The sequence below is a fragment of the Siphateles boraxobius genome, unplaced genomic scaffold, assembly GCF_051911475.1.
Source record: "Siphateles boraxobius isolate OS27281-9 unplaced genomic scaffold, OSU_SipBor_1 25, whole genome shotgun sequence".
Lineage (NCBI taxonomy): Eukaryota > Metazoa > Chordata > Actinopteri > Cypriniformes > Leuciscidae > Siphateles > Siphateles boraxobius.
Genome location: NW_027508866.1, coordinates 18,147,999 through 18,171,103, shown reverse-complemented (window position 1 = coordinate 18,171,103; position 23,105 = coordinate 18,147,999). Strand labels below are relative to the sequence as shown.

Sequence of the window (23,105 nt, the reverse complement as noted above, 5' to 3'; positions counted from 1 at the left end):
GTTTCGTTCTTTCATATTCATGCTTTCAGAGTTCACATGGTCATATGAAACCAAGAAATTTGAGTGGATTTTAAAACTGAGTTACAGGCCAGGGAGACGAATAAAATAATTAAAATGAATACAATTAATTCATTAATAAGCAAAATAGATTAAAATTCATAATAAAATCAGAAATGAACTGAATAACAATTCAAATAATAAAAATCACTCTTTATGTGCACTATTAAACATGTTTAAACAACCATATCCAATTGTCAAAAGTGTGGGAACCCTGTAGGAATGTTTTATTAATTTATTATTATTTAATTCAACTTGCAAACACAAATATCTCATTCAAGTTGAATCAGACAGGCTTATTATGAAGTGAAACCAAGTGTGGCTTTTCCAATAGGGAAATATCACTTTTAATTTCTTGTGGGATGGACAGATTAGCCCAAAAGGATTTAATCACAGAGGGCAATGTCAATTTCATATTGATTAACATACGTTTATTGCCTGGGGTTTGAATTTTATGTCTGTAAAAGCTTAATTTTATAATTTTTTTGCATGTATGCATATTGCATAAGGTTTTTGTTTGCTTTTTGTTTTTTGCCCATTTATATTTTCACTAGCTGATCAGAATGTTATTTATTTATTTTTATGGCTGAAGCTGTCGTACTGTAGTGGATATATTGGTTTTGAGTGATACTTGCGTTAATGGCAAAATATATAAATCAAGCACTTAGATAAGGCCAAGGAGCGCCAATAAGCTTGTACTGCCAGTAGGTACATAGTGCCAACAAGATTGTAGTTCTATTGGCAGAATGGATAAAGTGTTATTAGTTAATAGTGCGCATGTTTTTTTAGAGTCACCTGTTCAAAAGGATGACATAGGATTTCATTTAGTGACCAGGTAGCAGCATTTCGGGTAATTCACCCAAAAATTACAAAAAAAATAAATCATCATGTACACACCTTAATATAACAGATATTTTTAAGAATGTTCACGCTGCTTCTTTACTTACAGTATAACTAAAGTACCATAAACGTGCATACAATTATTGGTATTGGAAAACTGTGAATCAAGACACATCACACCAGGTTTGACATACGTTTGATGGGACATCATACGAATATTGAGAATATACATCATATGGACTTCTTTTATGTTGCTTTCATGGCTCTTTTTGTCATTTCTGGAGCTTCACAGCATCCATCCCCATTCACTTTTAATTGGAAAAGAACAGCATAACCATTCTTCAAAACGTCTCCTTGTGCGTTCCACGGAAGAAAGAAAGACTTACAGGTTTGGAGCAACATAAGGGTGAGACAGAATTTTCAGTTTCCAGTGAATTATTCCTGTAAAAGCTCACATTGCGGATAAAGTCAAACCATTTGCCGTAATGTAGCTGACTATGACTAATGCCGGTGAAGGCCATGAGAATGATAAAATGATTGATCACCTAAAAATGAAAATTCAGTCATCATTTACTCACCCTCAGGTTGTTCCATGTATGAGTTTCTTTCTTCTGCTGAACACAACAGAAGATAGTTTGAAGGATGTCAGTAATCACAGTTGATTGACTTCCATAGTATTTTTTCCCATACTATGAAAGTCAGTGGAGTCCATCAACTGTTTGCTTACCCATATTCTTCAAGATATCTTTTGAGTGCAGCAGAAGAAATAACTTCATACAGGTTTGGAACAACTTGAAGGTGAGTAAATAATCACTGAATTTTTTTATTTTAGGGGAACTATCCCTTCAAATTTGACTTGTGAAGTTGCTCAATTAGACTGTTTCTGCGGTGTGATCCAGCATTACTTCATGGTTTTTGATGGACTGGGAGTCAAAACAAGAAGAAAATACATTGACCTTCAACAGGGATGGAAAAACGTAGAATTTGCCAAGACCGCAGGCGATGAACAGCCTTCCACCTGAGATGTCAAAGACCCATGTTGAGATTTCCCCACTGTGGCCATTGATTTGAAGGCAATGAGTGGTTTTGGATGAGAGGAATGAGAATAATGATGCAATATGATGACAGTGAAACCAGATGATCTAACTTGAGGCTGATGACCTCTGTGGCATTGATGAAGAGGATGCAGTGTGCAGAAAGTGGACCTTAAGTTTTCAACTTACTGGATAGGATCTTGTATTCTCATAGAACTAGTGTTAAAAAAGATTAGTCCACAGAAATAGAAATCCCGTCATCATTTACTCACCCTGATGTTGTTCTTCCCCTATGTTATTTTATGTCTTTCCGTGAAACGTTAAAAGGAGATGTTTGGCACAATGTCTAAGCTGCTCTTTTCCACAAAATAGATGCAGATAATGATTGATTTTCTGCTGCCAAAAGTAGTACATGCTGGCTGTAACACCAAGCTCATGGGTTCAATTTCTAGGAAATATAAGCACAGAAGAAATTGCTCAATTCAAGTATTACACGGATGAATAAATATGGCTTTGAAACAACATAAATGACATAAATTTCATTTTGGGGTTGTACTGTTCTTATAATACAATAATGCTTGTGCACTGCGTAGAGATGTTTTAGAAGTTCAATCTCACACATGAAATTGTCACATAATATATATAAAAGCATATATAGGTGTGTTTGTACATGTCTGTGTGACGTGTACATGAAACAAAATCACTGTTTTGTAATATGCATGCAAATCCACCCCCTTAAAAAAAGCCATTAAGGGCCCTGGCTCTGCAACCATAAATGCCTGAGCAGTTTTATTACTTTTCACATTGTTGAATTATAACGGCGTGTATTCATGAGCCAGTTGCGCTCTGTAATATTTAGGGCCCAAAAGCCTCTGAGGGACATCAATCATGGGAATGCTTTACCAGAAAAATGTTCTGGTAGGTGGCCCTACCCATTAGAAATACATGCACATCATTGCCATATTGATACAAAATATTTCATTCTTTTAACTAATAACCTTCATTTGCAGAAGCAGTTATATATGATTGTTAGCTGCAATTGAACCACAAATCACTTGATTTCCAGTGTGTTTAACATAACATATAAGGCAGAAACATGTGATTAATGCAACTGAGCTGCAGCGCTGATGCACTATAGGATGTGCACTACCTTTTTCTGTGACAGCTAAACTCTACCCGAGACGACTGCTGAGTGTCACGTATCCATCCTTCACCACTGACCCCTGAGTTTTCACTGAGCTGGATTATTATGAGATTCAATTAGAAGCTTCTTGTTTTTATTAGATTCATTTGAAACAACAGCTGATTTAATTTAAACGGTATTTTTTTTTAAGTAAATTCATTTGAGACAACTGCTAATTTAATTTATTTTATTTAAAATTCTGGAAATATATTGTAACGTAGCTCAGAGAAATGAAAGGTTTTATCATTTTAACATTATAAAAAAATTTGAAGACATTTAGTGGGCATTCAAATTCAGTTAAAGGAATAGGATCTAAAATCCCTTAATAATTGGATTTAATAATGTATTTTTTATTTATTTAAAATGATAAAGAGAGTTACAGTTTATTAAAATAGTGACCCATGCGTTTTGTCTAAGTGAAATTACAGTATGGATTAAGATTAAACTAAGTATTTTTTTTTTTACTTTTAATTGAATTCATTTAATTTGAGATGACCAGTGCCTTTTATATTATATTATTTTATTATATAAATTTTGAATTTAAATCACTAGACACACAGAGTTCAACTGAGTTACCGTTGACTTAATAAAACAACAGCTGTCATCGTTTACTGACGCCGTTCAATTACACAAATGCAAACTCTGAAAGCATGCGGGTCCTTCTTCAAAGAATCTTGAAAGCTAAAAAGCAACCTACAACTGAGGATTTACTTAGCAAAAGTGGCCTCTTAGGACACACTTTGATATCATAAATTAACCATTGCATTAATTTGTAATTGGGCTGAACCTCTCTACCTAATTCTCTAATGAGACTGAGCGATTTCTTTTCTTAGCGACAAGATATATGTTCCCATTCTCTACATTACACAGATTAAATATTGAGCCATGCTCCATTAGTTATATTGAGGTCTTCTGAAACCAGTAACCAACCCCTGCTGCCTACTAGACAGACGGATAGCACGAAGGCAGACGACCTTGTGTCCGTGCCCTTGTCAAGGCGAAATGTCAACAGGAGCACAATCCAAGCCCCTTGTATGGACACGTGTTTAATAGATTATTTTGTTGTCTCTGTGTTTTAACAGAGTTCAGGTCTGGTAAGGCAACAATGAGTGCGGTTGCTTCAGAAGAGCCATCGACCTCGCGTTGCGCTGATCAGTTTAGGCCGTTTTTTATTGCGGTTTTCATTAATCCACATGCTCTGCCAAAGTCAGCCTTGCATCCATCATTCCACTGAGCGCTGTATCTCATTCTGTATTAGAGGAGACCGGGGGGGCTAATACTACAAATCTACCTGCTGCCTTCTTTCATACAAGAACAGAAATGCGTCAAAAGTAAATCTAACATTAATAGACTTGATAAGAAAAACTATATAAATACTGAATGTTGTCGAGTCTTCAACTAAATAGTTTTATAATGTGTTTGTAAATGATTTAATTGTACATTTTATAATATATACAATTAAACTGTTCAGTTTAGCCAAACAATTTCTATTTCATTACTGGTGATACTATGCAACAGTGTAAACGTCATATTAACTGACAAAAATATATGTACTACTGTATATATTATATACATATTAAAGATGATATGTACATGTATATCAGTATATGTGTATTTGTTCTAAAATTACTTAAAAGAGTGATTCAAAGAAGATTACAATGAGAAATTACAATAACAGTTATTTAAAATAGGCCCCATATGCACTAAACAGTAATATTTATCAGCATTCATACAGTTTCAAACATTTTAATATATGAAAAGTACCACATGAATGTTGACTGGCAATGAATGACAATGTAAGCGAATCATTAAATTGAGTTGAGTTCTGAATGGAAACATTGAAATGGACAGTTTGTAAATATAAATGAATCAAACTTAAAGATTCTAATGCTGTTTTACTGCAAAAACATAACATTAATAAAATATTAAATTAAATAATAATAATAATAACTGTCAGAAAGAATTTTTTTTTTTTTAAAACCCTACAGAATACCAATTCATTTTACTAAAATTCATCATCATGCTTTAACAGAAGGGAATAAATCTACAATTGGCCGTTTTTTGATCAATTATTGTTTTCATGATTATTTATTAAAAGCTTTGAAGTGTTTTTTTCCTTTGCGAATGAATCAAGATTTTTAGTGATGACAACTAAAGCAAGCAGTACTATTAAAAAAATGTCATTCCCTGAAATAATTGTCATTAAAAAAAATATAGTTTCAAAAGCCCTAAAAATACCAATCCATTTTACTAAAATGCCTCATAGGAAAGGAACAGATAGGAACAAATCTAAAATGATCATTTTTCTATATGCACTTCTGCTTTGTCTTTGTTGAGTTAGCTGCCGCAGTTACGCTCTCGGACTTGTTGAGGTTATCTGCTCGACCCTTAGCTGTTGTAACCAGGCCATTACATGTGCACCTTCCCCCTCTGTTGTCAAATTCAGCATTTTTCCATAACTACCTGCTCAAGCACTCAGTTGAAATATTGGATGCTTGAAGGTGAAGCACCCTTGAGTATTGTATTGCAGGTCATCCATTACCATAATTGGTTTTACCTACCCAGTAGGTTTCCTCACGTAACCCATTTTAAATGTTTAATTGCTCCGTTTTGAAGCTAGCAAGTTAAAAGCGGTGTCTTGATGACATGTTTTGCCCATATGAACAAAATTAAAGCTTCATGCTTATCATCCTTTGTGCAGGCTATGTGGTTTGTTGGTTGTTGTTGTTGTTGTTGCTAAGTTTTGAGTAAGACAGCGTCTGTCACCGTTCAGAAAGGCAGCTTGTGTTTCGCTGTCTAAGTTACACCCGCACGGAAAGTCGAACAACAGCCTAAACTAACAGACAGGCTGGTTAATGTTACAGCATCTCTGGCAATTGTCAGGCCTTTTAAGACAGTTGATGTGTCTTATCTGGTCTAAAATCTCCCTTTCTTCTGGCCTTACGATTTCTGTGGTGAGTCAGTGTAGATGAGAATGTCCAAAACAAAACGTGATTGGGTTTGATCTATTTTTATGTTTGGGAGCATCCCATGTTTTTGATGTTATTTTGATACTTTGGATTATAGTATGCTGTAGGAGTGCTTTTATGTTTGCATGAGCGTCATATGAATATGAAGGATTAGTGTCGTATTTTGAGGCTGTATGATTCATGTGACTAACATGTGTAGGTGGGACTACAAGGGTCTAAAATTGAGATGTTCATTTTGTTATTAGTCTTTGGGCTAAAAAAAAAACATACTAAAAGCTTTGAAGCGTGAAGGGTTTATTTTCCGTGCGAACGATTCAAGATTTTTAGTGATGATCGCTAAAGCAAGAGTTACTATCACCATTAATTATTATTGCTCATCTGGGAAAAGGAGCTCAATGTTTTTTAATCTCAATATTTTCTGGCTTTTTTTTAAATATTCAATCTCAAAATATATGTATTTGCTATAAAAGTTTTTTTTTATTCTATCGGGGGAACATAATTTCAACTTGTAGCCAAGTACATTTAAATATATTTAATGTAAAATTTAAAATACAGTCAAAATAAAAAAGAAGAAGAATGATATATAATAATTTTATGCCCTAATATGAAAATACAAAAAAAAGCATTTTGGCAGTTTCATACATTAAAAGTTTCATACATTTTGGTTAATATGCAATAGGTGAATATTGCTGTTATTTTTTTGTATTCTCTTATATTAGAGCTTAAAGGGCCTAAATAAAAATGAGCAATTTTGAGTTGCTGAAATTTTTGCTGTTACAAAACATAAAAGTAAAAATATATTTTACTTAAACATATCTGAAATATAAATTATATTTGTAACAAAATCATTGCATTGTCTCTGTTACGGACATCAATACCTCAAATCATGCAGTTTTTGTTGAAGAAAGGAATGCTAGCTAGAAACCTCACAGAATGGCTTAGCAACCACTTAGAAACCACAAAGAGTGTCCTAGCAACCACCTAGCAACCAGCCAAAACATCCTGGCAACTACTCAGAAGTTATTAGCAACAGTATAGCAATGTGCTGGCAGTCACTCCAACACCATTTTGTACGGTCTAGCACCATTTAAAGTAATGTTTTAATGTATTATCACTGAATATACTATATGATCCATGTTATTAATCTCATTTGCCTCCAGAAGTGGTGCTGTTTTTCTTAATGAAGAATTTAGATATTAGGAATTCCGTTATTTGGCAGGGTGTCAGTTTATATTATAAACCGTTCATTATTCTTTTGCCAGGTTTTATTTGATTAATTCAAACATCACCTGTATGATGATTCAGATACTGTGGATCCAGCAAACCAGGTTGAGTAAATAAGTGACCATAAATGTGATTAAACTGTCCAAGCGTTAAGGTTTTATACATGTGCTATACTACGCGAGTGGAAAACCACAGGACAGCACTGAAGCAAGCTCTTAACGCCGCAAGCAAGAGTCATATTAAAGAATAATTCAGTTACGCACCGCATAAACCCATTACTCGTGAAATAGCCTGGTGATGTGAGAGGGCAGGAAACTTGTTTGCACATATTGGATCGGGGGTTCATCATTTGCGCCTTTTCTCATATCAGATAGCCACAGTCTCGTTGGATAAAATCTGTCAGCCGAAGCCTTTGAATTGTGCTGACTGCACCACTCCAGTGAGATATCTCTCGCTGATGTTGACTGTCGGGTACCTTGAGGTGATTGAATGCACAGGATGAAACCGCAGATGATCGGCACAGAGCGGCAGGGAGGGCAGGGATCTGACGGTTGAGCGCAACAGACGGCTTCCGCGAGTAAAATACCATTCACTATCTCAAAAGAGAAGTAGATTTTTGACGATAATAAATAAATCTTTCAAGCCTCAAGACAGACCTACTGTATCAAGATCAGTGTGATTTCAACTTCATTTTTGAAGAATTCCTAGTGAAGAACTACACTCTCCATAATGCCGAAAAGACCTCGACCAATTAAAGGGTTAGTTCACCCAAAAATGAAAATTGTCCCATGATTTAATCACCCTCAAGCCATCCTAGGTATATACGACTTTCTTCCTTCAGCCAAACACAATCTTGAAAAAAAAAAATGTTATCAAAAAATATCCTGGCTCTTCCAAGCTTTATAATGGGAGTGAATAGTGACTAGTGATTTTGAAGACCAAAAAAGTGAATCCATGCATCATAGAAGTAATCCATACGGCTCCAGGGGGTTAATTAAGGCCTTCTGAAGCGAAGCGATGCAATTTTGTAAGAAAAATGTCCATATTTATAATTTTATAAACCGTAATCACTAGCTTCTGGTAACATCCATTCACAAGTTCACGAGAGTTGAGTTCCGGCGTACGACGTAGGATGTAGGCGTAGCGTTTAAGCTTAGGTGAGAGTAGACGACTCTCGCGGTTCAAACAAACTGGGCTGAGCAACAAACTCAAGCTCCTCATTTCTCTGTACAAATTTCTCTGTAAAAATTCTTCTAATTTGTGACCGTTTTTTTGTTTTGCTCTGTCCTCTGCACTTCTGTGTTCATCAATGCGTCATACGTCGGGTCAGAGGTCACTCTTCCGACAGAACTAGACTTGTGTACGGAAGCCAGTGATTCTAGTTTTTCATCTTTCATTTTTGGGTGAAATAACCCTTTAAGGCACCCACACACTACAAGGTAAATGGGTCGATTTTGGGCCCAATTCTCCCCTTCTGACAATGCTAGACAAAGTCCCGATTATCATGATGGTTCTACAGATTATCTTATCAGATTTTCTGTGGTGTGAGGCAGAGCTGCCAACTCTCACACATTCACCGTTAGAATCACTCAATTGACACTGTTCTCTCACGCCACACGTCCATATCCTCACGCAGTAAAAACGCGCTGACAGACAAGACAGAGCAGGTTATTTTTTATTTATTTTATTTCTTATGTTTTTATTGAATGTGATGTTGCTGTTGATATGAAACTATATCATTTTTATGTAAAGCACTTTGAACTGCATTTTATTCCTGAAAACAAAGTGCTATATGAATAGTTTGTTATTATAATTATGATTTTGATATGAAACAAAGTGTCAGCTTTCTAATTCTGTCAATTTTATTATGAAATTCAAACAATGAATGTGGCTTTGGCACTCTTTAATGTGGCGTGACCGATGACTGTAGCGCCTTAGGCAAGTGAACCGATCATCCCTTCCTCTTTACTACTAGTTATAGCATGAAATAAACATGAATGAACATCAGAAGGAATGTTGAAAGATACAGTACAACTTACTGAAAAGTATCATGTCTCATGTATTCGCTCAATCAGTGTTTCAACAAACTTTTTAACAATATGTCACATGACATTACATTTACCTCAGAAAAGCCATTCAGTGACCATAAACTCGATAGTCAGCTAGAAGACTAAACTCCAGATAGGTGCATTTATAATGCAAAAGTATTTATTATATTACATATTTATTATATTTTTACTTTTTATAGTGGTTTTTACCTGTAATGTTAAAAACGTTATTATTATATAAAAACTGCATTATATGCAATTGTACACAAAAGAGTTAATTAGTTCATTTTTACCTTTAATATTATAGTACCGGCTGAAAGGGTTCCCTGTTTAGTTTATCAGCATTTGAGAAAATTAATATGTATGGACTGATGTATCCCAATTAATTGATATTGATCCGAATTGAATTGGATTTGGGAAATTTGTGTCAATACCCTGCCCTAATTAAAACACAGTACCAGTCATTGTAACATGTTGTCTGTAAACCTGACTGCCCATTCCCATTAAGCATTGCAAATGATGTAAAAGAGTTTACATACTCCCAGTCCCAACACAAATGTTTGGTGCGGTAAACATTTTAAATTGAATGGTAGTTAATGCGTCTGTTCTGTCTGAAATGAAAATTAGCATGCCCTCAATTGAGTACTAATCTCTGTTTTCCATTTTCCTTCTTTTCCATTGCACTGCGACTTAAACTGAGTTGTGCTTTTGGTCATGTGCCTAGAGACACTGCTGCTACATAAAACTCGGACTTGGTGTCATTCACAAACAAAGTATTTTCCTAAGCTACAGTGAATAGGAGATGAAGAATCTGGCTCTCTTGTCTCTATACTTTTGTGTTTGGTGTTATTTGAAAAACACCATAGGGAATACAAAAATCTGAATGGCTGTTTGAAAACATGAAAATACTGTGCGACTTTGTTTTTTCAATAGGCCTACATATATATGTGTGTGTGTGTGTGTGTGTGTGTGTGTGTGCGTGTGCCTGTGTATATGTATATGTACATATACACACACACACACACACACACACACACACATATATATATATATATATATATATATATATATATATATATATATATATATATGTGTGTGTAAGTCTTCATTCCGAGCATTTGTGTTAGTGTGAACTGGCCTTCGAACTTCGATCATATTTTTATATGTCTGAATTGTTTACAATAAACTTAAAATATATTGTTTTAGCCTAGAAATATGTATGGGATTGTGGAGAAGAGGAAAGAGGGAAATTCTATGTAGCAAGAGTAGAATAAAGCATTGAGGCTCCAGGGCCGCTGGTCAAATGGAGAGAAACCCGAGAGAAGCCTTTGAGCAGCGCACCTTGGCAGAATCTGACAGGCCAAGGTTGAAAATACAGTCTAGTGGGGGAAAATGATGTGCACTGAATAAATCCTGCTGCTAAAGAAAAAATTACTTGAGGTGCAAAAAGATTTGAGATATTTTGACTTATTTTCATTTAAAAAAAAAAAAATCTTTATTACATATAATTATTATTTAAAAAATTAAATTGAATTAAGTTTCTTACCCTATACTGTTTTACATTTCTGGAGGAACATGAAATTGTTTCGTTTTTTTCCTGCTTCTACAGCTTTGCTTTTAATTTTTTTTCTCCAAATAGCTATTCATGGTGGACAACGCCGCAGACGACTGGAGGATAGCCATGACCTACGAGCGCATCTTCTTCATCTGTCTGGAGATCTTGGTGTGCGCGATACACCCCATCCCGGGCAACTACACCTTCACGTGGACGGCACGGCTAGCCTTTTCTTACGCCCCTTCCAAGACTGACGCCGACGTGGATATCATCCTGTCCATTCCCATGTTTCTCCGTCTGTACCTCATTGCTCGCGTCATGCTGCTGCACAGCAAACTCTTTACCGATGCTTCGTCACGCAGTATCGGTGCTCTCAACAAGATAAACTTCAACACACGCTTTGTCATGAAGACCCTCATGACTATATGTCCCGGGACAGTGCTGCTGGTGTTCACCATTTCTCTGTGGATCATCGCCGCCTGGACTGTGAGGGCGTGCGAAAGGTGGACCAGTTTGTTGCTCTGACAATAGAAATCAGCAATAATGGAAATCAGTTTTCATAGGGAAATTTTTTATTTTTAAGTCAGAAATTTTTTTTTATGAAAATAATTATATATAATATATATATATCTATATATATATACAGTTAATTATCATGACTTCATGAATTCAGTTCAGAAAGGAGATCAATTGTCAATTGTGTATATACTGTGAATTATTAAAATTGTATAACATGGAAAAAATCCTAAACATGAATTCATGATAATTGTATAGTTAATAAATATATATATATATATATATATATATATATATATATATATAAATATTTGGAAAAACTTGATATATTATTAATTTGACTGTTGTACAATTGTATATAATGAATACGTATTATTTAATTATTATACTATATTTAAGTGTGTGTGTGTGCAGTATACACAACAATTGTGCTAATTTTCCAAAAAGCATGTATATGTATATATATATACTGTATATGTATGTATGTGTGTTTGTGTATATATATATATATATATATATTGTATATGTATGTATGTGTGTTTGTCTGTGTGTGTGTGTATATATATATATATATATATATATATACAATTATCATTAATTCATGTTTTGGATTTTTTTTCATTGTATACAATTGTAATAATTCACAGTTACTAGGTGATTTTTACAAAATGAGATCTAAGTATCATAATGTATAATTTCAGAGAAAAAAGATACTGTGCCTTTTTCTCAACCTGTTATACCCTATGGAGTATCACATTTCTCATGTTGCAGACCTGTGTGCTGCATAACCTTTTAAACAGCAGTTAAATAGGTTTGGAAACTGAGTCAATTGTGTCCCAACAGGCTAGATCTCTCAATTAGCCAATTAAGTATTAGCTTACAGCAACAACAGCATGTCCAATACTCTGTAGTGGAGTCAACACTATTTATAATGCCAGACAAACTAGCTACATTTTCATGGCTGATAGATTAACTTACATTTAAGTCAGTCAATGTATAGTAACTGTAGTTGTTATTCTAATATGTCATTTAAAATTTACTAGATACCATGACAACATGGATGTAACCAGCAATTTCCTTGGAGCCATGTGGTTGATCTCAATAACTTTTCTAACGATTGGATATGGAGATATGGTTCCTAATACATACTGTGGGAAAGGGGTCTGTCTCCTCACCGGCATCATGGTAAGTAGCGTATGTCAGGCATAACAGAGCTTTTGTTTTTGACTGAGTGCTTAAGGCTGGTGTTTGTTTTTTCAGGGTGCCGGGTGCACTGCTTTGGTGGTCGCTGTGGTCGCAAAGAAACTGGAATTAACCAAAGCCGAAAAACATGTACATAACTTTATGATGGACACCCAGCTGACAAAAAGGGTAAGTCTGAAATCCCGAATCTTAGCCTTGTGGCGATTTATGTCACAGTTTATTCTTAATCCCTGCAAACCTTTGAAAATAATATCCAGCTTATGCAAAGTGGAAAATAAGATGCATTTATTAAATATAAACAAAATGTGTGAATTCATTTAATGTGACACTATGCTTACAGAACAGTATTTTAAAAGAAAAAAATCTAAATAAACAAATTCACCTTAGTGGTTGGTTTATAAGCTTTTTTGAGAAGAAATCATCAGTAATGTTTGGCCTGACAGAAATGTGAGAAATAGGCTGGACATGTCAATGAATAGGCTAAATATTCAAGGTTTCATTCTACTTCTTTTGTCACGTTCTGTTTTTCGCTTACTAAATAGTAGGTAAGTATGCGATTTCGGATGCAGCCATAGAGAAACTGACTTGTCATTTTCAGTGCCTCATGGGAGTGGGTGGACACTAAAGAGTTCTTAAAAAGTTCTTCAAAGAGAATTTGTTTGTTGAATCATTGCAGAATCATTGCAGAATCATGGGTAATGTAGTTTTTCACGTTGAACATAATTTTTAAAAAAAAAAAACATTTGAGTAATGCAGGCTGATGGTTTCAACAAAAGCATATACTATTGATTAAAAACTTAGTAGGTCACAGTAGATCTATCTTTTTAATGGTTTAAAGTTATTGTTAAAAATCAGTTCCCCTACGGAGAAAATGGGATTTTTACTTCTGGAATCTGACAGTTACACTTTTCAGTGTTACCAAAAGGATTTTTTTCGAACAGGTTTCCCAAGCAGTCTCCTATCTGCTATACTGGTAAAGCTGATGTTCTTGGTGAACCTTTATGGCGCTTTTTTTCTGGACATTTTTGCAGCTCTTGTCCCTGAGCCCCTTTCCTATTCACTTTTATAGCTTTAAAAAGCAGCTAGTTAGCTAAATCTAGTTATTTAGCTTGCTAGCAGCTAGTTAGCTTGTTTGATTTCTAGCAAGCTAACTATTCCAGTAGAAATTCCAGGTTTACTCTGTACTAAAACATATTATGCAAACCAAGTAAGCCACGTTCAAACATCAGGGCCCAGGACGCCTCAGCAGAACTGATTGATAAATGCTACAATGCTAACTCTCTCCCACAGGTGAAAAACACAGCTGCTAATGTTCTCAGGGAGACGTGGCTCATTTATAAAAACACCAAGCTGGTGAGGAAGATGGACCACGCCAAAGTCAGGAAACATCAACGCAAGTTCCTTCAAGCCATTCACCAGTAAGTCAGACCTCTGGAGAGCCTTGAGAACTTCTCACTGTTTCTGTTTTTCTGTAAGAGTTAAACGGTTCCAGCTCTGAATTGTTTGACACCTGTAGCCCAGTGTAGGAGCTGCTGATAATGGATTAATTTTTGTCATGTTTGAATGGGTAAATCCATTTGTACCGTATCTATTTTGCTAATGTGAGAAATTTAGTATCGCTCGTTGTATTGATGCTCTGCTCTTCCAATATAGAGTTAATTCAGCCCTCAGTAAGGCACTAGTAAGGACACTTGCTTTGTTTTCCCCCATCAGTCTCACTCTTGGTATTTATGAGCCATCTAGAAGAGGACGTAAGTGCCCTGTAAATGTCACACTCATCCAGTGACTGATTATTTGGCATACCCAAAAGGGAAAATGTGGTAATATAAAACCACCTAATTTCAGCTGAAACCTTCTGGGTTTGTAGTTTCTTCACTAGGTTTTATTTTCAGCCACTTCCAGAGATACTGGCTTGAAATTGTGGCCTTTAAAGTTGGGTTATAAAGCACTTTACCATGAGTCTTTACCACAGCAACACTCTTTTCTCAGAAATACAATATGATACATTAAAGGAAATATTACAAACCTTGTATTATGAGCCTCCACCAAACAGCTGAGATAGTAAAAGAGTAATAGTAAAAGAGACTTCAGCATTCTGAATCCACTTCTATCTTTTACATGTACTTATCACCACCCTTCGTCCTTTAATTAGAGTAGGTTATGTTAAACTTCTAAACGATATAAATCAGTCTTTTATCTATATAAAGTATATTAGTTTATTAAAATGAGTCAAAATAGTAGAAATGCATGATACATCAGAACCATTTACACTACCGTTCAAAAGTTTGAGGTTAGTGATATTTTATATTTTTGAAAGAAGTCTCTTATGCTCAACAAGGTTGCATTTATTTTATCAAAATACAGTAATATTGTGAAATATTATTACCTTTTAAAAGAACAGTTTTCTATTTGAATATATTTAAAACAATGTAATTTATTCCTGTGATCAAAGCTGTATTTTCAGCATCATTACTCAAGTCTTCAGTGTCACACGATATGCTATGCTTTTTGTGAAAACTGTGATGTAATCTTTGTTCTATTTTCTATTTCAATAGCACGTTATTATTTGAAATAGAAATCTTTTGCAACATCATAAGTCTTTACCGTCACTTTTTTTCAATTTCATGCGCCCTTGCTGAATAAAATTATTATTTTTAATTTTACTGACTCCAAATACTTACTCTAAAGGTAATCTTTAAAACACAAAAAATTGTATAATGCTGTTAAATGTAACCTTTAGCGAATCTCAAAACGAAAATCTATTTTTTTATGTAGTACATTATAATGTTGCAATGCCTAAATTGTATAAACCGATTGATATTAGCTTTTATTTTTTTTATTTAGTCCACGACCACGATTATCACCTTCGCTATATTAGACAGAATTTCATTATCTCATTCACTAATAATTTTTGTTACTTTCACCCAAAAATGAAAATTCTGTCAGTAATTACTCACCCTCATGTTGTTCCAACCCCGTAAGACCTTTGTTCATCTTCAGAACACAAATTAAGATATTTATGATTAAATCTGAGAGCTGGCTCACTCCATCATAGACTTCTATGTAATTTCATTCTGCCGGCCCAGAAAAGTTAGTAAGGACATCGTTAAAATAGTCCAAGTGACCACAGTGGCTCAACCTCAAGTTTATCAAGCGACGATAATACTTGTGAGCAAAAAACCTAAAATAACGACTTTATTCAACTATTCATTTTCTTCTGTGTGGGAGAGTAATTATTGACACAATTTTCATTTTCGGGTGAACTAACCCTTTAAGTTTAGTTCAAAAATCTTTTTCAGAAGTATATCATAATTCAAAAAGTGCTCTACCAAAACCTGTGAAAAGGTTGAATTGGTCAGGAGACACTCTTCAACAAGACATAAGGAAATACTGTAATTGAACAGCTGAATTTAGGTGTATATCTCAAAGCAACAGTATCAAAGCAGTGAATGGCTTTGAAGTCTATGGCTGGCGCTGTTATTGAGGGCCGTGTAAGCTAATATTGAATAAGAAGCATCTCTAAAGCAACTGGAAACCATGACGGATGTGGAGAGCACATCCTATTGTCCTTTACTCCTGTTTCACTATTCATGAAGGTGTCAAGGGACAAGTTTCACCGCCTTTCATTTTAGGGTTCTGTCAGTCTCTCTTCCTTTCTCTCTTTTCTCTGCTCATTTAAACTTTATTCATCACTCTGTCCCACTTTTCATCTGCTCTATGACATTAGTGTTGTGACCAGTTTAATGCTAGCTATAAAGTAAACATTACATTTTTTCAGTGATAAGATTTATGTGTCCTGTTAAGCTTTGAAATGTGTGGTCGCCGTTTTAAGCTTGTATTGAATCCCTTCTGTTTGTTTTGTTTTGCACTGGTCTTTTTAATTAGCTAAATCAACCATGCTACTCATAAAGACAAATATTCATTATTGAAAGATGTTCTTTCCGCATAATTAGCTAAATCGGAAAAACTGAATGTACAAGGCAAACTGTGCTTAAATAACAACACTGAAATAAGACTTTATCTTTCAATCTGTTTAGGCCGGTTCACAGAGAATGCATTTTTGTTGTTAAAAATGTACGACACAGTGAGTGGCACGAAAAATAGAACAAGGTCTAGAAACGCATTTTTAAAAACTTTCTTTTAACTTTATTGCTGGATTTTTTTGAAGCACAGTGGAATGGAAAAATACGTTCTGTCCTTTATCTATCTATCTATCTATCTATCTATCTATCTATCTATCTATCTATCTATCTATCTATCTATCTATCTATCTATCTATCAGTTTGTCTGTCTGTCTATTTGTTTGTTTTTCTGTCTATCTGTTTGTTTGTCTGTCTGTCTGTTTGTCTATTTGTTTGTATGTCTTTCTATCTGTCTGTCTATTTGTTTGTTTGTTTTTCTGTCTGTCTATCTGTTTGTTTGTTTGTCTGTCTGTCTATTTGTTTGTGTGTCTGTCTGTCTGTCTATTTGTTTGTTTGTCTGTCTGTCCATCTGTCTAGTTTGTTTGTTTGTCTGTCTATTTGTTTGTGTGTCTGTCTGTCTATTTGTTTGTTTGTCTGTCTGTCTGTCTATGTTTGTTTGGTTGTTTGTCTGTCTGACTGTTTGTCTATTTGTTTGTCTGTCTGTCTATTTGTTTGTTTGTCTGTCTGTCTGTCTATCTGTCTGTGTTTCTATCTATCTGTCTGGGTCTGTGTCTATCTATTTGTCTGTCTATCTATCTGTCTGTCTGTCTGGGTCTCTCTATTTGTCTATTTCTCTGACTGTCTATCTGTCTATATCTATCTGTCTGTCTGGGTCTGTCTGTCTGTCTTTCTATTTGTCTGTTTTTTTGTTTGTTTGTCTATCTAATTTTTCTGTCTGTCTATCTGTCTGTCTATCTATTTGTCTGTCTGTCTGTCTGTCTGTCTGTCTGTCTGTCTGTCTGTCTGTCTGTCTGTCTGTCTATCTATCTATCTATCTATCTATCTATCTATCTATCTATCTATCTATCTATCTGTTCTAGTGTTTACCCCCCCCCCCCCCCACACACACACACCCACCCACCCACCAACCCATCCAATACCCATCCATTATTTCTGCCAGTCCAAACTTCTACAGCGGCCAAGAACCGGGTCTAAACTAGAATATCCTATCAACCACCTAGCAACAAGCCAGAACCTCTTGCAACTGCCCAGATAGGCTACCACATAGAAGATTTAGCTACCACCAGCTAGCCATTATCAACCACTGCAAAATTACCTTTTTTCATTATGTTAAGTTGATAATGACAGAGACAGTGTATTCAAACTTCTGATTTGTCTGCTGTTTCACTCTTGCCACGAGATGGAATTAGACGCCGTCGGGCTGTGGTTTGCGTGATGCATCACAACTAATAACGCTGAGGGTAACGTCAAACAATGTTCTGGCTCTTTTTATAGGTGCATGCATAGCTGAAAGAAAAGAGGCTGAGATTGCTTGGAGCAGAGATGTTGGGAATACAGGCGAGTGGGCTAATGTTCAGTCAGCGCACATAAACCACAGACTACTGCTCACACATGACACCACAGATTAATGGTCAATTCGCTCCCGGCTCTGTGCAAAACCATTAGTGTGTGCTCCTTTGTTTTTATGGTTGTATATGAGTTCACATGCCTTCATTTAGACTATGTGTGAGCATCAATACGGCCGTTCAGGTGTGCACACACTCATCTTAACAGACCTTTGTGGTTTTCTATCTTCTACTTTAATTCACTTCCCTGTTCAGTGTCCTTTATATTTGAAGAGCACCTGGCCCCGTTCCAAATGCATAAAGACAGGAAACTGCCATTGCAGGCCAAATTTAAAACTTCCCAGTTGGCCCTGTCTGTACTAATGGCTCCGGCGTGTGTCCTTTAACACAGAAATCATGCCGTTTTGCATAATGAGGACGACTAGGATCGATTTCCACTGATCGAAGCCATTCTTACCATGTATTAGTACTAGGCTAGCTAGTCTAGTATAGCCCTGAAATTATCTTCAGGTCATCTTTGTGTCCTACACATGCCGGGGCCACACAGGAAATAAGGAGCACATCTTGTTTATGGAGGTCTGTTTGTCCTTTGCTGTGGAAACAGGTGCCGAGCTGCGATAAGCAAATGCGCTGTTGATGGCATGTCACGATGAAGGTTGCGAGCGGTGGCTTTGGGGACTAGGAGAGAACATCCACGTATGCGCATGCAGAGCATGAGGAGAGGGGCAGGTGGTTGCGTGGGTGGTGCCAGCTTTAACATCCCATGTACCGCCTACTGTGCCACCAACCACCTGCTTTAATCAACAGTGGGGTCTGTAGGATCAGCACATATGGGCCAGGGAGGTGCTAGTTAAATGAGTGGCACAAGACTGACACACAGCACATCTGCCGCTTTGATGGAGGTCAGGCCCAATCTGACACGCTCTAGTAATAAGATGCTGGTGTTTAAAGTGTCTTTTTATGAAAGATGATGTTAAAATATTTACTTTATGGTTTAAGATAAAGGGTTGAGTGTCCAAAGAGTAAAAATTTTATGGATTTGTGGCTCTTTCAAAACCAGTGTGTCATCATCTACGTCAACCAATGCCGTGAGTTTGGGGCGGAAGGGGCAATTCACACAAAACATGCAGGGTATTGAAATGAAGGCAAAAAAGCACAGTCTAGAGACGCAAAGTTGAACTTTGAACTTGAGTGCAACACATCCGTCTAGTGCATATTTACATAGAAATACAATGGAAAAGTCATGCAGTGGAATTGTTAAACGCCATTTTTCAGTAGCACAAAAGTCTTTACTTTAACGGTGTAATGCTATGCTTTTGTCGCAATGTCATTTTACGATGTCCAGTTAATTGCTGCTGTTTGTTACAAATCACTTAGTCGCTTATAGGGTACGTTTATATGACAAGAATGTACTAAAAACCGAAAAAAATGACCTTTGCGTTTTTCATGTACAGAGGACAACATTGTCAAAATGATGGTTCACATGAGTAAAAACGTTGTATCATTCATGCCAGGCCAGTAGATGGCGATGTCACTTTGTAAAGAAACACTTCATGCCTATAAGCTATGTTTCCATCAACCTGTTTTTATTGCAATTTTAAAAATCGCATCACAAACGAGTGATGGAATTACCACATTTCGAAAGCAAAATTCCATAATTTGCAAAAAAGTTCACGCTCGCTTGGTTTTTGACTTGTGCGAAAAAGAGTTAATGGGAATAAATCGGCTATCCTCATGATATTGTTTTACTTACTGCTGGTTAATAGGTTACCAATACCACGGTCATCCACTCGAACACACCTAATTCACATTTGTTTTTTTTTGTGAACTTTGAATAAGATTTGCTTCATGATTGGATGGAAACCCATCTATAGACTGAACACGTAATATGCATGACGTCACCGTTTTCACAAATTCAAGTTTTTGTAGTTTACACAGAGACAATATCATTTTCAAAAACTTGCACTTTGAAACCCGTTTTCAAAAGTTTGCGTTTTCAGGCCCTCAAAACACCGTTGACGTGTAAATGAACGTCCGAAACGCATACAAAGATTTCCGTTTTAAAACGTTTTGTCTAAACGGCCCCTTGTATAGATTCTGAGTTTAATAAAAATACGGATAAAAGATGGAAAATTGCTGCAAGTGTGAATGACAAAATGTGGTAATTTTACATAAAAATAAGTGAATCTAGCAATTTTACTGCGATTTAATGGGGTTTCATAGGTAAAAGTGAAAGTAGCTTTTGTATTTGTTTTAGTAGCTAACTACTTTTTAAAAAGGCTAGCTTTGAATTATGAGTAGTTTGTAGTTTGGTAAGTTTAACAATGGCAGTCAGGGGCGGATCCAAAGGGAATGTTTTTGGAATCTTGTTCGGAAACACTCTTATTTTTGCTAATCCAGTTTGGTGCCACTAGTGCGAAAATGATAATGCAGAAAAGGGCAAAAAGCATGGATAATTGTGGATGTTGTGCTGAAAGGACTTGTGTTGGGATTTTGGGGACGTCAATATAAAAGTGTATCACCTGATGACTGTGTGTTGATGGAGATTGCAGGGAGAGCTGAACACAATAATCATGCCACATTTTACTTGTTGTGATAAATCATTTGTCTATTTTATGTTTCCTTTTTTTCCTGTTTGTGTCAACACAATGCAATAGAGCTCGAAAGTAAGTCTTCGCCTCACCTTTAGATAAAGATATGTTGTGTGCATGCAAATGAGAGCTTGTATTTCTATCTGATGAACTGAGAAGAAAACAAAATGTACACGCCCTCATTTGATAAGTGAAATTCATTCTCTAAAAAAAATGTACAAATATTTTTGAAGTGCATCAGGCATTATTAAATATTTTACTTACACATACTTTGAAAATAATTTGGATTCTTTTTTCAATTAAGTGTATTTTTTAAGCTTATAAATTCTTATAAATATATATTAGTAAAATTATGAAATGATGTATATAATATACATATGGTAGAATTTGTTGTACTAATGTATATATATATATATATATATATATATAGTCACAAAGCAATATATCTCAATGGTCCTATAAAAAATAATAATTTTTTTTTCTAAATAATTTTTATTTTGGCCTGAAATGTGACCTGAAAATCTTGTGCAATTAGTATTTTCGGCATTTTCTGGACTGTCCTAAAACCAGAGCTTACAAACAAACTAAACCAGCTATACACTACCATTTTACTGAATGAATTCCAGTTATCAATGATAGAGGGTGTTTTCTTTCCATTGTTGCATGGATGTGATTATTTGGGACGTTTAATCAGACAGCCGCTGATTAAAACTAAAACTTGACTTTGCTTCCATGAGTCGAAGGATGACTGTTCCTGAAATGTTTCATTTACATACTGTTTCTCAAATCTGTTTCATACGGCTTTAAGCGTCTTTGGGCTCATGGAATCCGAAACATTTGTCTCCGCATATCCCACCCTCCTCCTCCTCCTTCAAACACCCCACCACCGCCCCTTCATTTCCCAGTTGGACGACCGATAACTGTGCAGATGTTAGCGAGTCATGATGTGGATCGGCCGGCTGCCGAATTCAAACACTGAATTATTTCGTGAAGCCTATGCAGCGAGGCAAACGGGGATGAAGTTTGCTTCATCTGCACGACACTTGTTATGAACGATCACATTTGTTCACTGCAGCCCAGAGCAGCATGTGGTGAATCAGACTGACACACACAGGGAGAAAGACACAGAACCAGCTCGATGTCTCTGTGTGGGATTGTACGAGCGAACAAGAGCTCTCAGACGCGAAGGTCAGCGGGTGCCCGAGGGAACCTCTGGATGACTTTTATCCCAAAATGCTCTGCTCCCTTTGCCCCAGCAGGAGCTAATGTTCACCACACACCCGTCTCAGTGAACACAAAGAGCCTCATGAATGAAACCTGGTTCAGGTACAGCATGCAGGCTACCGCTTTATGATGTCCCTGTGATGTAAAAAGCGGATGCTTGCCAAATGCATTAGCACAATAGACAAATAAATGTGATGCAAAGCCCTCCAAATAAATTAGATTTAGTTGTATGCTTTGAAAAGCTTTTCATGTCAAATGTAGTTCCTCTCTCTCTAAACGCTATCGGTCATCCAACTGTAAAATGAACGCAATGGAGCCATTTTCTCGAGACATAATTACAATATTTCACCAATTGGAATTAAAAAGCAATTATGTTTGTGTACATGAAGTGCCTGGATTACCCATTGCTGTGGGAATGTCCCAGTCATATTTCACCGCAAAAAAAACTCAAAAATGCTTACTTAAAGAAAATCCTAATTATTTTAGGACCATTCATATTTTGACATTATTTTCATGACAGGCATTGCCGATTAAAATGGTGGTATCTATTTACTTTATTTTTTGCTAATTAAAATAAAATAAACTTTTTTTTATTCTAAAGTAAATTGAAAAAAAAATAAAAAATTATATATATATATATATATATATATATATATTCTTTATGATTTAATCATTGTATAACAAAATTTTTTTTTTGATTACATAAGCTATTTTACTTTATATATATTTTTAATGTAGAGCAAATGTTACCGTAAATTAATTGTTCACATCAGCTATTTTATATTTTAAAATATTCTAATATAATATAAATTAAATATTTATACATAAATAGAAAAACTATTTATTTATAATGGGAATTCTAACACACACACACAAATTCCACACAAATTAAACAAAATATATTATTGCTTTTATTACTGTAACTTTTATTTTGTTTACATGAATTACTTTTATTATAACATTCTAATTAGTATAAGTGTTTGCAAATTATTAATATATTTTATATAAATACAATTTTTATATATATATATATATATATATATATGAGAACAATGGGGAAAACACACAAAAGTAAATTTAAGTTGAAGTATTACAATAATGAGAACTTTAGGGTAAAAAGTTATGAAAATGTCAATCCAATCAATGTTAATACTCTTAAAAACAGGGTTAATT

At 35.3% G+C, this 23,105-nt stretch overlaps 1 protein-coding gene across 2 annotated transcripts in view; it reads left to right on the top strand.

Annotated features, from left to right (window-relative positions):
- The window catches only part of kcnn2 (potassium calcium-activated channel subfamily N member 2), a 33,196-nt gene that overhangs the window by 3,177 nt on the left and 6,914 nt on the right, over nt 1-23,105 (top strand). For both annotated transcript variants that reach the window (XM_077242979.1, XM_077242978.1), the window contains exons 3-6: nt 10,995-11,413; nt 12,470-12,611; nt 12,687-12,797; nt 13,920-14,047. In XM_077242979.1, coding sequence (XP_077099094.1) covers nt 10,995-11,413; nt 12,470-12,611; nt 12,687-12,797; nt 13,920-14,047 — 800 coding nt within the window. The remainder of the gene's footprint in view (nt 1-10,994; nt 11,414-12,469; nt 12,612-12,686; nt 12,798-13,919; nt 14,048-23,105) is intronic.